The sequence below is a fragment of the Scleropages formosus genome, chromosome 18 (assembly GCF_900964775.1).
Source record: "Scleropages formosus chromosome 18, fSclFor1.1, whole genome shotgun sequence".
In the NCBI taxonomy this organism is placed as follows: domain Eukaryota; kingdom Metazoa; phylum Chordata; class Actinopteri; order Osteoglossiformes; family Osteoglossidae; genus Scleropages; species Scleropages formosus.
Genome location: NC_041823.1, coordinates 20,968,190 through 20,981,964, shown reverse-complemented (window position 1 = coordinate 20,981,964; position 13,775 = coordinate 20,968,190). Strand labels below are relative to the sequence as shown.

Genomic DNA, 13,775 nt, shown 5'->3' with positions numbered 1-13,775 from the left:
CGACCAACCCATCCCAAATCATCATCTAAAACTGTTACGCTGCTGAGTTGCTATGGCAACCGTGTTTCGTGACTCTCCGTCAGCCGTATACTTCCTGAGTTCTGATGCTGCGAGGGAGGTACTATACCATGAAAGCGGTAAAAGTCGTTAATTGGCATGCCAAACAGCTTCAAGCTGCGAGGTTCACGTACGTAAATGTTCAGTTCGCTCTCGCGACCCTTAATTAAAATCGGGGAAACATCTGCTTCCTCGAAGAGAACTTCTGCTAAGCCTTCAAACAAAACCCTCCTGCTTCTGTCAGTATTTTAGTGACTTTTCCAAGCTTAACCGATGCTTTTCCGCAGAGCTTGCAGCTATTTACCCATTCATACGGCTGGAAAATTCTACTGGAGCAATTTAGGGTGAGTACCTTGCTCTAGGGTACAATAGCCGGAGGTGGGATTCAAACCTTTGACCTTTGGGTCTAAAGGCAGCAGCTCTAACTACCGCGCAACCAGCTGTATTCTAAGTATTTTCCGAGGCTTCGGACGGATGAGAAATGGCAACGATGCCTTGGACTGTGTGTTTCAAATCCCGTCCTTGAGTGCAGACACTGACTTGGTTCCGGACAGAGAGTCCATCAGGAAACCAGTGGGCAGGGTTTCACTGGCTGTCTTCCAGGCCTGGGAGGTCACGATGGACTCTCGCGCTTCATTGAATGTCTCCTGCACGTACCGGTAAACCTCGCTTGCCCGATCCAGCACCCCCGATAACCCCTTCTCCTTGGAGTCGGCCTCTTCTTGGGGGGCTGACACTGACAGGCACACTGAGGAAAGGGGGAGACAAGGTGACTCACGTACAGGTTTGGAGGAGAGGGGTACGGGGGTGTCGGGGGGGGGGGGGGTAGAATTGGAAATGAGGTTTTTAAAAATATGGAGACAATAATTTAACAGAAGTGGAGACCAACTGGGGGAAGGAATTTAAAAAGTGAGTGGGCGAAACTGATTTAATTTTGTGGTATTTTGCCGTTGTTTTAACATACAGGTGTAGTTTTATGTTATAGGTTTATTGCTTTGACATTTAACATTTAAGCGCATGAGAATGACAGCAGTAGGATTTTAAACTGAGGTTCTGAGGACTGCAGAAAGGTTAAGACAGAGTAAGAATGAAGATTTCTTAGTGACAAAATAATTAGATATGAGGATGGTCTGAGCTGGAATCATCCTTCCCGTTACTGATTGCACTACGTCTGAGTAAATATCATGATCGATCAATCGTGATAGAACCCGTTCTGGGACGATCTTTCTGTACCCCACGTTCTGCACGTAAATGAAACACAGTAAACTAAAATGTTAAAAATTCCATGTAAAATTTGCCAGCGGAGAAGTCGTGTCTCAGAATGAGACTGAGATTTATCGGCCGGGTATGCTGATGCACACGAGGAATTCGCTGTGGTTCTAGATGCTTCCAGTATTTACAGACAACAAACTGCTGACACGGAATTACAGAATAAAAAAATAACATATTTACAGAGCATACAAACACGAAAGTAAGAATGGTAGCGTAAGTACAAAAAAATATAAATAAATAAGAAGAAAATGACAAAAAGTGAATGGAATACTGCATGAATATTGCACATGAGAAAAGGTCGGCATTGAGTAGAAGTTATCATTATTACCTTGCATGAAGAACAAAACGAATATTACCAGCTTCCGCAGCATCTCTGGGGGAAAAAAAAATTAATTGAAAAAGAAACCTCTACACACTTACTATAAAATTCATCGTGCAAATACATGAACGAATACATTATACTTAAAAAATGACAGCGGGTGTTAAAAACTCATGTCACATGCTATGGACAGTGATATTGGTATTGTTATTTTGTCATTCAGATGTTTCTTTTTATCCAAAGAGACCCACATTTACACAGCTGTATATTTCATAGGACTAATTCAGTTTAAGTACATTTACATTACATATTTACATTTACATGTATTTCTCCAGAGCGACTTCCAACGAACTCTATGTAGTGTCATCAGCCCACACACCTTATTCGCCAAGGTGATTTACACTGCTAGATACACTACTTACAATGGGTCACTCATCCATTCATCAGTGGAACCTGAACAGCATGTCTTTGGAGTGTGGGAGGAAACCAGAGCACCCAAAGACTTACACTGCTAGATACACTACTTACACTGGGTCACTCATCCATACATCAGTGGAACACACACACACACTCTCTCTCTGTCACTCACGCACATCAGAAAGTACCTTTCTTATGGTAAAAAACAGTAAGGCAACAGCAGGATTGGATGTTTGTGCTGCAGTCTTCTCCTGCAAAATGTATAAAACATATAATATTACAATATAAACACACATTTTAGACAAATTATTATCATCGATACAGTATTAGTGTCAGTCTTCATGAGAATTTGCGATTTTACCTGGTTCTCTGCTTGGGAGGGAAGTTGCAATGCAGTTATAGGTTCGGTGCGCTGAAATTCAACAGCGGATTTCTCAATCGCTCTCTTTGAACTTTCCTTGCAGCCACTCAGTTTTGGAGGGTCATTCATTTGTTTTAGAGAGACTGGGCTGATGAAATATCAGGAGATGAATTCAAAACGTTTAACGAAATGCTGTTTTCAGGATAACGCGAGCGCCTCTGTCAATTTTTCGCGTCGTCTGTCCTGGAATGACCCTGCAGCAGATATTAGCGAACAGTCGACATGTATTGAAGGAATGAGGAAGGCATCGTTTCTGCAGACGGATAGTGGGATGATCTCTAAGGTGATGTTTTCAAGAATTGTGATAGCCAGTCATTACCGCGTTGATGCGGGACGTACCGCTTCAGGGCACCGAAAGCCTCACAGTGAGCGCTATCGTTTCGAACTCTTTAGGGTTTTCCTTTGACGCACGTGCAGTTTGCACATCGTGGATCATAAACAAGCCCTATGGATATTCAGGGTTTAAAATTAGAGATCCAGTAAGGGCGTACAATTCCGAGAGATCGGCGTACAAAATCCTTGACCCCTGGCCGCCGACATCAGATGATTGGTTGGAAGTGATTAGAAGTCAGCATGAAATTCGTCCATCTGACTATTCATTAACAGAAGATAAATATTGAGTTTAATCGGGCCTCTTATGAAACGAGGCTGGTTTGGCCTTCTTGCTCGTTGGCCTTGAGTCAAAACTATATTTATGATGCGTGAATCTGCTAGAAAACCAAGTCCCACATAAGTCAAAAGTTATAAGTCAAATAAGTCAAAGGTTTGTCGACACACACGTCAGACGGTAATCATTTATTTCGAGATGAACATTTTTAAAACAGGCACATGAGAAAAGTACAGTAATCCTTCAGTCGGCACGTTTGTTCCGAAAACCCCGCGTACACCCGGGATATAAAAGTGCAAATGTTACGTGCAATGTAGCGTTTCTTTCTGCAAACAACTGTTGTTTAAACTTCTGGATTACGTGCAGCAGAAGCGTGCGGCGAAGACGTTATTTCATTGAAGTGCTTCCGAAACAATCACCGCCTTCACAATTTTGTGCTGGCGTTTTATTAATGTTTCCGCGTTTCGTTTCGGAATTGGATTCGAAGGCAAGATTTGACACCACAAGCGCAGCCGATCCTTCGGTGACATCGGGAGCAGCGATGAGAAGAGAGGAGAGAAAGGAGCATGTTAAGTCTTCAGCAGCAGCAGCAGCAGCTTATTCCTTCTGGAGGGTCTAGCTGTCTTTCGGCATTAGCTTCTCCATCTGTTCGTTGAGCCAGTTCCTGTGGACACACGTACAGTCGACGTGAACGGACGCCGCCAGCCCAGCCATGAGTGTTCTGGAAACTTCTCAATGTGAAAACCATAATAGGTAGCGAAAATGTACAAGGGGTAGAGGGGATAAGGTGAGCTTCTTGTCTCTGTCTCGCCATTCTGTTACCTGGCATTGGTGGCAATTGTGCTCTCCTGGATTTTCTGAATGGCGGCCTTGGCCTTCTCCAGGAAGGACTCCCCCAGGTCTTTCACGTGCTGTTGAAGGTTAGTGAAGTGCTCCTGCAGGGTGGGCTCCTCCTCGGCCTCTGTGGGTCCACAAACATGCTTGAGGCCAGGCGTCCAGAGAATGCGGCAAAGTCCTGGAGAAGGAGCGGGATGTGGACATACTCACCTGAGTGGGCAACCAGCACCAACACGAGCACAGCGACGGCAAGGAGAACCTTCATCTTCACCCAGCGCTCTGAAGGGACACACAGGAGGGATGGGGGATGGGTCATGGCACTGGGTCATGGCACTGGGTCATGGTATTGGGTCATGGCACTGGGTCATGGTATTGGGTCATGGTATTGGGTCATGGTTTGGGTCATGGTTTGGGTCATGGTATTGGGACCACAGCACAGAAGCAGAGCTATAACTGTCCTTGGAGCGAACACCAGTTACGAGCAGCACGGTTCCTCTCCTACTGAATGAAACATGACAAAAGGTGCAAGTATTACAGCAGTTATTCCCTTTTTTTTAATCTTCCCAGTGCATTTTTGTTGGTTTGCTACTTCATCCCCCACCCACACATCCAAACCTTATACACCTTACAGGCTCTTCTTGGGGTCTTCTTCTCCTTGGCCAATAAAACTCATTCTCATTCTGAGACACGACTTCTCCGCTGGCAAATTTTACATGGAATTTTTTAACATTTTAGTTTACTGTGTTTCATTTACGTACAGAACGTGGGGTACAGAAAGATCGTCCCATGGGTTCTGTCGGATATCGTGATTTATCGATCATGATATTTACTCAGACCTAGTGCAATCAGTAACTGGAAAGATGATTCCAGCTCAGACCATCAGGCTCATATCTAATTATTTCGTCACTGAGACAGACGCCTCTGTGACACTTCAGCTTCGTGTGAAATTATATAAACTAAACCGCGAACACAAATCGACACGAGACAGGAGCACTCAGGGCTTTTGCATCGACTCCGTGGAAATCAGCGAGCCGCGTACTTGTCGCACTTTCAGAATACCGGGCTACATGTATTAAAAAAAAAAAAAAAAGAAACACATAACATGTTTGTGGTATGTACTTTTTGTCAACCCGTTCCTTAACCATCATTGCGTTCCTCGGTTTCGGCGCTGCTGGTAACGCAAAGCAGGTACGTGCGCGAACTACACTACCACAAGCGGCCACTAGATGTCGCTAAAGCGCAAAGCAGCGCTAAAGCGCACCGCCCGCCTGCGCCTCCACGTAGTTACACGAGCGAGAGGCGGCCAGGCGGGAACCTCTGTTGTTATGTATTTCCAGTAATTATGTGTCATGCTTGTTATTTAAATCTACATTTCTGCTGACATAATCACTGTAACTATAGCAACTGGTTGAAGTTCTTACAGCTCAATGTGAAGAATTTTTAAAAATCTGATGGAAGCATGTAAAAATAAATAATAGTGACTAATGTGCCTTGTAGAAATGTAAGGGCGACCTACCTATTTGCAGGTTTTCAGAAGTTAAAGGTGGCTCTCTCTGCTGGTCTCGCTTGAGTCCACTGTCCCCGCTCTATATAGGCCGCTCCTCCGCCGCTCTCTGACGCAAGTGCCAACAAACACTTCTGACTGATGTTGACCTGTACTTCTCACCCTCCCGGGCTACCGCACGAAAACATGTAACTCCTTTTTTTTTTTTACATCTCCCCATGTTTGTTGTCCCCATGAGTCATTTTCTTTTCTTTGTTTTTTTGCTGATGTTCAAATGCGAATCTTGAGTTCCACGAGTTTTCTTTGTTCTGCTGATGTTCAGATGCAAATGGTTTTTCCTTTTAAATGGAGATCAGTCCATTTGCACCTTGGGAAGGGTTATCTGCATGTACATTACTTAGCTGAGGCTTTTCTCCAAAGTGCCTTACAATTTGTTCAGCTACTTACAATTATCTATGCATTTATACAGCTGGGTCATTTTTTCCTACTGGATCAATTTCAAGGTAAGTACCTCGCTGGAAGGTGTTACATCTGGAGGTGAGACTCGAATCTCCAACCCTTCGGGTCCAAAGGCGGCAGCTCTAACCGTTACACTACCAGTTGATGTAGCAATGTAATATTTTACTGTGCTTTACAAAACGCCGCTGGAATATAAATCAAATCGCTTAAGTACATTGTTCATAACATGAATTTCACAGGCATATTAGTTTTTCCGCAGACAAGTGAATGCAGCGAGCCCTTCGCGGGCATAAAACAGTGCAATAAAAGAGCAGATGTGCAATTCTGGGGATTGTGTTGTGAATGAGAGGAGGTGCGGTGGCGCAGTGGGTTGGACTGCAGTCCTGCTCTCCGGTGGTTCTGGGGTTCGAGTCCCGCTTGGGGTGCCTTGCGGCGGACTGGCGTCCCGTCCTGGGTGTGTCCCCTTCCCTCTCCGGCCTTACGCCCTGTGTTGCCGGGTAGGCTCCGGTTCCCCGTGACCCCGTAAGGGACAAGCGGTTCTGAAAATGTGTGTGTGTGTGTGTGTGTGTGTGTGTGTTGTGAATGAAATGCAAACATTCATACTTTTACCCATTAAAGGACTTTAGTGTTGGAATGAGCGGTACTAGCCTAGAACATCTTGCATTTTTCTCCATCCAAAGTGACGAATGCACAGCGGAGAAACACATAACATTTTTTTTTTTTCCATGCCCCTGTTTATCCAGCTGTGCACTGAACAAGGCGCTTTATATCGCGTCCTTTTTCTGAGGATCGCCAACAAGAAGAAAGCACGGAACCGTCCGGTAACTGGTACAAGTTTTGCCCCCGATATCGCACTGATAAATGTGACTATCTGGAACGGTGATATTGCTCTCCTTTATCTGAAGAGCACAGAGCGATGGTGCACTTTGGAAGTCCTGGGCTGCACACAACACACCGCGCTTCGGAGAGTTTCGGGTCAATGACCTTGCCTGATCGCCGTGCACGCGCTGTGGCTGGACCGCATCTATCTAACTGTGCCAAAATTGAAGCAGTATAGCGGTATACTGGGTTGCTGATGCGGCACAGAAGGATCTTCCTCTTTCTGCTTGAGGGCTGGAGGTATTTGGCAAGATCTGAATCACTGCTCAACTCGGACGAGTGGAACCTGGAAAATAAACACGCACTTTGGTTGGGTTTTAGCCTCTGGCCCACTGTCTGTTTTGCAAGGTACAGTTTTTTTGTTCAAAGACACACATCCCCCCGTGTGACACACAAGTGTCTGTGTGGAAATAAGCCCTCCGGGCCATGAACTAAAGTAACTCCAGAATGTGAGGTGAGCGAGAGGAGATGGAACACGTGCACGATACTTTGGTTTATACTTCTTTCTTGGTGGTTAACGGCTCATTGCTTCTCCGCAAAGACCTTCCACGGCCCCACTGTGCCTTCCTGATGCGATTCTGGCCAATGCCTTGAGCAAAACTGTTGGCATCTCGACTCCTCTCTTCCCGGATCGTAGATGTCAGCACATTTACACGGGGTCATTTTCCCGTATCTCAGTCTGAGAGCTGTTGGATGTGATGGAAGGCATGAATGTGCACGTCTGCCTTCCATAACTGCTGTAACACAATAATAACAGCTTGGAAAACAGGTTGTCAGCAAGTCTGTTAAATTTCTCTATTTGTCAGTGCGGATGTCATGCGAGGGTGAAATGAAAAAAGAAAAGGAAGCACCGAAACACTCTGATGATGGGGTTACTCTTGGTCAATCCAACACCTGCTGATCAGTGGTCAGTCAAACTCGAAAAGTGGGACGAACCAAATAGCTGTCTGAATATTTGTGGTTTTTCATGTTTTTTCTCTGTTTCTTCCCACTCATGAACTCTCAGACTTCACAGGACGGCTGGTAATATTACTCATAAGGGTTTTCTAAAGGGCAAGAGGAGTAGAGATGCAAAGTTATAGCTCACTTCCTATGAGGAATTTTTAAAAGAAGAACTTATCAAATTTTTATGCTTTTATCAGTGTTTATTTTATAGTGTGTGAGTGACAAAGAGAGTGTCTGTGTGTGTGTGTGTGTGTGTGTGTTCCACTGATGTATGGATGAGCGACCCAGTGTAAGTATTGTATCTAGCAGTGTAAGTCTTTGGGTGCTCTGGTTTCCTCCCACACTCCAAAGACATGCTGTTCAGGTTCACCCACAGTGTGTGAGTGAAAGAGAGACTGTGTTCCACTGATGTATGTATGAGTGATGCTTTGTAAGTAGTGTATCTGGCAGTATAAGTCACCTTTGCGAATAAGGTGTGTGGGCTGGTAACACTACATAGAGTTCATCGGAAGTTGCTTCGGACAAAAGCGTCTGCTAAATAAATAAATGTGAATATAAAAATGTAAATGTATTGATTCCTTTGCCCAAAGCGACATATAATCAAGATAACAGATTGCCAAGTACAGTAGGAGCATGACGTGAAATGCAGGGTATCAACACAAAGCTTTGTCAGTACAGCAAACTTCCAGTCATTGAAACACTTCAGCCACAAACATAAGCATAAGCACAGATTTTTTCTTACCAAAATACAATAAAAAATAAATGTATATGCACTTCTAACTGCAGCGAAATACATATAAACAAGAACTGGAGTTTACTACTGAGATGTGAAGGCTCATGGCAATTTATTATGGAATGCTCCGTACTATTTGGAGACCAGGAGCACAGAAGTTATGTCTGTGTCCACGGGGACGAATGGGCCGCAACTGAGCTTCAGAAACGTTTTCTTGATGAGCTGGATTTATGGATCTGGGATTGTTGCAGGGAACAAAAGGCAATAAACCGAGAAACACAAGATGGATGCGAGTGTTGTGTGTGGAGGAGGGAGAAGGTAAAAGAACAGGACAAATCCCATGTAAGCCAACCAATACCTTCCTGGCTCCACTGTGAGGTAGATTTACCTTTGTGCCATGATCTCAGATTGTGCATCTATCTCCTTCTTCTGCAGCTCTGTTGATTTAAATAAGCTTTGAGCACAGTGTAAAATGCTAGTGTCCCGTGGTAAAACATTGTCACTGACATCCATTCCAGTTACAGCCATTAAGGGACTACAAGTTAAGTCTGTTCTGAAATACAAGATGTAACATGACTTGCAGAACTTGTTTTACATGTTTTTATTTGTGATGGATAAAAAGTGATTTCTTGGCATGTGTGAGCTTGTTCATGGGGGAGCATTCCAAATTAAACATGTTGAACTAAGAGAAAAACATGAACTGCGTTCTTGGTTCCTGTGGGAATAGGATGAGCGGAATTTGAGAGCAGCTCTCAACATGTCGGGAGTGGAGGGATGTGAGGAAGAGGGGAAGGTGGGGAACAAATCGTGTGGTGGGAGGGGGAGTGGAGCTTTACCACACACAAACACACCACGAGTACTGGAAACGGTGTAGGAGATGCCAATGGGGTGTGTCTCAAATGCAGGCCACTTGTCCACGGTGCTGTGGTGAGCTGCTCCAAGTCTCCATCACACTTCCAGGAGTATGAGAACGATAGGCTGAGCAACGCTGGTAGGCCGACTCATTCGGACGACTGAGGGGATCGCGTTGAAGCAAATGCATAAATAGCAAAGTATGGGTGTGTAATATACAAAAAAATGTAACTCTAGCTTTTTATCTGCATAGTATGTCAGAATTTGAATCACATCTGGGAGAGTTGCGCCACACTCGCTACAACTCAGGACATCTTAACCTGTAAACTGGGACTTGGGGGAAAGAGAGCAAACGCCACGAAAATGCCCAGACTTTTTACTGACAAGAGGATGCAGGGAAATTAAAAATAAAAACATATCGTGAAGGAGGGTGAATTTGCAGTACTTTTTGCATATTTTAGTGTTTTGGGAGCTTCAACGTAGAAATGTTTTGTTTGTTTGTACATGTGTGGTGCAATGAAATAACCAGTTCTATTGGTGTATAAGCATATTGCATGAAGCACAGAGACAGCAGTACCACAGCATACTCGAAACTCTTTATTGTTTCAGCGGTAACCTGCACACTATGGCTTGCACAGTTTTCAGTGTTTAGAGTGAAGCAGCATTAAGGGCTATACTGTGAAATTACAGCACATCAGCGAGGCACCATTGTGACAGAACATGGGCCACAGCTGGAAGTTACAGAGCTGAATAACTGCAGCTATTCACAGAATGTCACTTGACATTTCATGATGATACCTTGAAACATGGAGCACATACAACAATGTTCCCCAGCTAACAATTAATTCAGCAACCCAGTGTTTCTAAGGATTAGCTGGAGCTGACAACGTGATTTGGGATCATTTATAGAAGTCATTATTGTGCTATAGTTGTTATCATTTTAAACGTGACATTTTTGGCCCTCTACAGTGGTTATAGTTAAGCAAAGTGTCAGTGCTGTTAAGAGGGTGAGGCAAACATGTAATCGGACAACTGGCGATTCACAGTTGTAACTGCACCCCTTAACTTTTATAACAATGAGACATGGCAGCAAAGTTTGCCAAAATGAAGTCATGACTTTCTGTGTGTAGGTCTCAAGAGTGAGATATTGTGCCCTGTTGTTAGTGTAGCAGATGAATGTATGAACTCCAAGAAAGTAAGTTATAATGCGAAAGCAAGCTTGGAGGTTCTAAGTATGCGTTTCATAAAGGCCGTGTATAAAATTGACAGGTATGCGTTTATAGTGACTCCCTGATCTCAACAGTATCAAAATTATGAAAAACTGTAACATAAGTGCACCAGTTAATCAGCAATACTTTCTTTGATAAAGTGTCTGTATTGACCAGTGAACTGATACAGCAGATCTAACTGAGCCCAGCTGGAAAGTTTAAAAAAAAAAAACACACACACACACACAACAACACCCCTGGGTCCCTACCACCTTCCCAGACATTGTGTGCCTGATCTTATTCACTGGTCTTGAATTTGTCCATGACACTCTGCAGCTGTTCACGGATCTTGGTGGCGTACGGGTCGAACCAGTCGCTCAGCTCCTCCAGCTTACCCTCCAAGGCGGTACGGAACTCCTGGGCTGTCTGCTCGAGCTGCTGGCGGATGTCCTCAGCCTGGGACTCCAATTTCTTGGTCAAGTCCTGGGCCTGGGACTGCATCAACTGGGAGAAACCGCTCAGACGCTCCTCCACACGCCCTCTGGCCTTGCTGACAAAAGGCTCCACGCGATCCTTCACTGCCTCCATGTTCTGAGCTGTGCGGGAGTGCACCTCTCCAAGGTATGTTGCCACTGTGCTGTAGAGCAGAAGAAGTGTCTTGAATTCTGCGGTTACATTTACGACTGTAACATCAGCATCTAAATGTCACACATTCACCTGCCTTGTCAAGCCCTTTGAGATCAATGATATATGTGCAGCATAAAAATACTGCCACATCTGTCATTTTTTAAACACATTTTATGTGTGTATTTTCTGGAGATAGGGGGGTGCAGTGGCGCAGTGGGTTGAACTGGGTCCTGCTCCCGGGTGGGTCTGGGGTTCGAGTCCCACTCGGGGTGCCTTGCGGCGGACTGGCGTCCCGTCCTGGGTGTGTCCCCTCCCCCTCTGGCCTTACGCCCTGTGTTGCTGGGTAGGCTCCGGTTCCCCGCGACCCCGTATGGGACAAGCGGTTCAGAAAATGTGTGTGTGTGTGTATTTTCTGGAGTATATTTTGTCTTCAGAATTTTTGTGGAGCGAAAACCATAACATTTGGCAAACCTCATTTGATCTGGAATTTTACAAAGGTTTATCTCTAAATCGGAAAAGGTAGATAAGAAAGCAAATCACAGGTAAATAAAAATAAAATTTAACACATCTCTAAATGGCAATAAATATGAACTAATGTATATCTGAATAACTTTGTGCGATTACCCAACCCTTACTTGCGGATCTCCTCAGTATCCTTGCCCAGGCGCTTCTTCAGCTTCCGGGTGTAGCTGTTGACCCTGTTCTTGACATCATCAACATTCTGGTCCATCATGGTTTTGAGTTCCTGAACATACTGCATAGTTCGGTCCTTGGCATCAGTCATATCACCCTGTAACTTGGTGGCAAGCAGCTGTAGGTCCTCGCCAAATTGACCAGTTGCTTCCTGGGCAAAGGGGGCCAGTTTGGTTTGGATTTCATCACGGTACACAGCCAGCTCACCCATGGTGTCAGAAATTAAGGTGCTGAACAGCAAGAGGAAAGGTGAACGTTAGACAAGTGACACAATATCTTAGTGACCGAGAAGTCTAAGTTGCCTGTGAGATGGCAGAGAAGTAACAGGGAAATCACTGGTGCAAAATTAAAATGATATGATCCTTACGAAAAAATAAATGTTGCAGGACAAGTTTTATCTTATATGGGTACCACACGCTTTTTAAGCAGAAATGAAATAGTATGAGAAAATAAGTATAAATGGTTTCCATGATCTTCCGTTATAAAAATAAACGCATCGCATTAGAACTTGAACTGCGATTGACTTGAGTAGAAGTAATGTGAACTTGGGTGCACTCACTCCAGTTCTCTGCTCAGTTGGGAACCCTTGATGTTCTCAAACCAACCATCCGCCTTGGTGTTGATGTCTGACACATACTGCCAGAATTCGTTCACTGCCTCTTCCCATTTGGTCTGGGCCTCACTCAGAGGCAGATGACGTGCCTGGCAGGCTACAAGGGAAGCACAATCACGGCGAGTTAAAATATGAATCTGTTAATGCGAAATTTGGCCATGATGGCACCAGCATGCCTTATGGTAAATTATTGTTGCTCTTCCATAGATCAATGAAAATCCAAAGACATGCTGTTCAGGTTTCCCTATAATGTCTGAGTGACGGAGAGAGTGTGTTCCACTGATGTATGGATGAGTGAGCCTTTATGTACTGTATCTAACAGTGTAAGTCACCGTGGTGAATGTGTGGGCTGGTAACACTACATAGCATCCACTGTAAGTTGCTTTGGAAAAAAGCATCTGTTAAGTGAATAAATGTAATGTAAATGTAAATGAATGTCAGTTGTTTCATAAAGTTCACCAGCTTATCTGGGAGCCTCGTTCTTTAGACCTGCTCCTTAGATGATTCCTTAGCGTTCATCAGCTAAACACCATGTGATCCGATGCTCTACATTTTGGTGATTGTGGTAGGAAATACGAGAGAAACCTGCCTGAGATGAGGGCCAAGACAAGGATCACTACTGCAGACTTCATCATGTTGATCTTCAGACAACACAACCCTGCAAATAGAACAGAGCGGTCTTACAGTTTTCTTGTAGCTCTGGCAGGCGGCCCGTGAAACCACAAGTAGAAGGGGATGGGGGCACCACACAGAAAGGGCCGGAGATCAGACACGAACACGAAGGAAAAGAGAAACAGAGAAATTAGAGAAGACACCTGTAACTGCTCCTCAAGTGAAGCGCTCCTCAGCTAGATGCTCATCATTCGGACATTCCCATAATAACTGGCCTTTCTTAATGTTTGCAATGAAATGTCACGAAAAATTTTAAGGAATAAATAACAAAACATTAAGAATAAATTATTAAAGCTTATGTTTTTTCCTCCAACACGATTATTTTCAGGTCTTCCCGAGAATTCATTGTAACATGATGCGGGATATATATTATTAAACCTTTCTCTTTGTACACGACAGAAAACACGAAACAGATGCTAGCACAAAAAAATATCTTTAAAAAAAACCCCTGAAAATATAAGCTTCGTAGAGCAAGATGTACACAAGGTAAGGTACTTTTTTTGTGACTTTTTCTTCTGAGGCGTCCTTGTTACTCACCTGAAGGCGCGCGCGCTCTCTCTCTCTCTCCCTCCTCCGTCTTCTGTGGCTCTCCGCTCTCTGACCTCTTTTATAGCGCCGCGCGACGGCCGCCAGTGTCGCCGGGGTGCGCGCGCGTGACGG

General features: G+C 44.5%; 2 protein-coding genes across 3 annotated transcripts; both read right to left on the bottom strand.

Moving 5' to 3' along the window:
- Positions 1–3,266: 3,266 nt before the first annotated feature.
- apoc1 (apolipoprotein C-I) lies at positions 3,267–5,544 on the bottom strand. Its single transcript, XM_018732179.2, has 4 exons — positions 5,447–5,544; positions 4,141–4,209; positions 3,916–4,054; positions 3,267–3,757 (listed from the first exon to the last, which is right to left on the bottom strand). Exons 2-4 carry the CDS (start codon positions 4,193–4,195, stop codon positions 3,709–3,711), a joined length of 243 nt encoding a protein of 80 aa, XP_018587695.1. The 5' UTR covers positions 4,196–4,209; positions 5,447–5,544; the 3' UTR covers positions 3,267–3,708.
- A 4,342-nt stretch (positions 5,545–9,886) lies between these two features.
- On the bottom strand, positions 9,887–13,728 carry apoeb (apolipoprotein Eb). Of its 2 annotated transcripts, none has more exons than XM_018732257.2 (5): positions 13,653–13,728; positions 13,033–13,101; positions 12,390–12,540; positions 11,773–12,060; positions 9,887–11,147 (listed from the first exon to the last, which is right to left on the bottom strand). In XM_018732257.2, exons 2-5 carry the CDS (start codon positions 13,076–13,078, stop codon positions 10,808–10,810), a joined length of 825 nt encoding a protein of 274 aa, XP_018587773.2. In that variant the 5' UTR covers positions 13,079–13,101; positions 13,653–13,728; the 3' UTR covers positions 9,887–10,807. The 2 variants fall into 2 exon arrangements, with proteins under 2 accessions (XP_018587773.2, XP_018587774.2); XM_018732258.2 differs by having other exon boundaries at positions 13,033–13,142; positions 13,653–13,727.
- Between the last annotated feature and the right edge of the window lie 47 nt (positions 13,729–13,775).

Bases quoted from the DNA above. Each gene is read 5' to 3' on its own strand.
- apoc1 (XM_018732179.2), bottom strand. From the start codon at position 4,195: ATGAAGGTTCTCCTTGCCGTCGCTGTGCTCGTGTTGGTGCTGGTTGCC. The intron at 4,055-4,140 runs GTGAGTATGTCC...GTGGACCCACAG, and splicing joins GGTGCTGGTTGCCCACTCAG to AGGCCGAGGAGGAGCCCACC. The intron at 3,758-3,915 runs GTAACAGAATGG...GTGTGTCCACAG, and splicing joins ACAATTGCCACCAATGCCAG to GAACTGGCTCAACGAACAGA.
- apoeb (XM_018732257.2), bottom strand. From the start codon at position 13,078: ATGATGAAGTCTGCAGTAGTGATCCTTGTCTTGGCCCTCATCTCAG. The intron at 12,541-13,032 runs GCAGGTTTCTCT...CTTCCCTTGTAG, and splicing joins TGTCTTGGCCCTCATCTCAG to CCTGCCAGGCACGTCATCTG. The intron at 12,061-12,389 runs GTGAGTGCACCC...CTTGCTGTTCAG, and splicing joins CAACTGAGCAGAGAACTGGA to CACCTTAATTTCTGACACCA.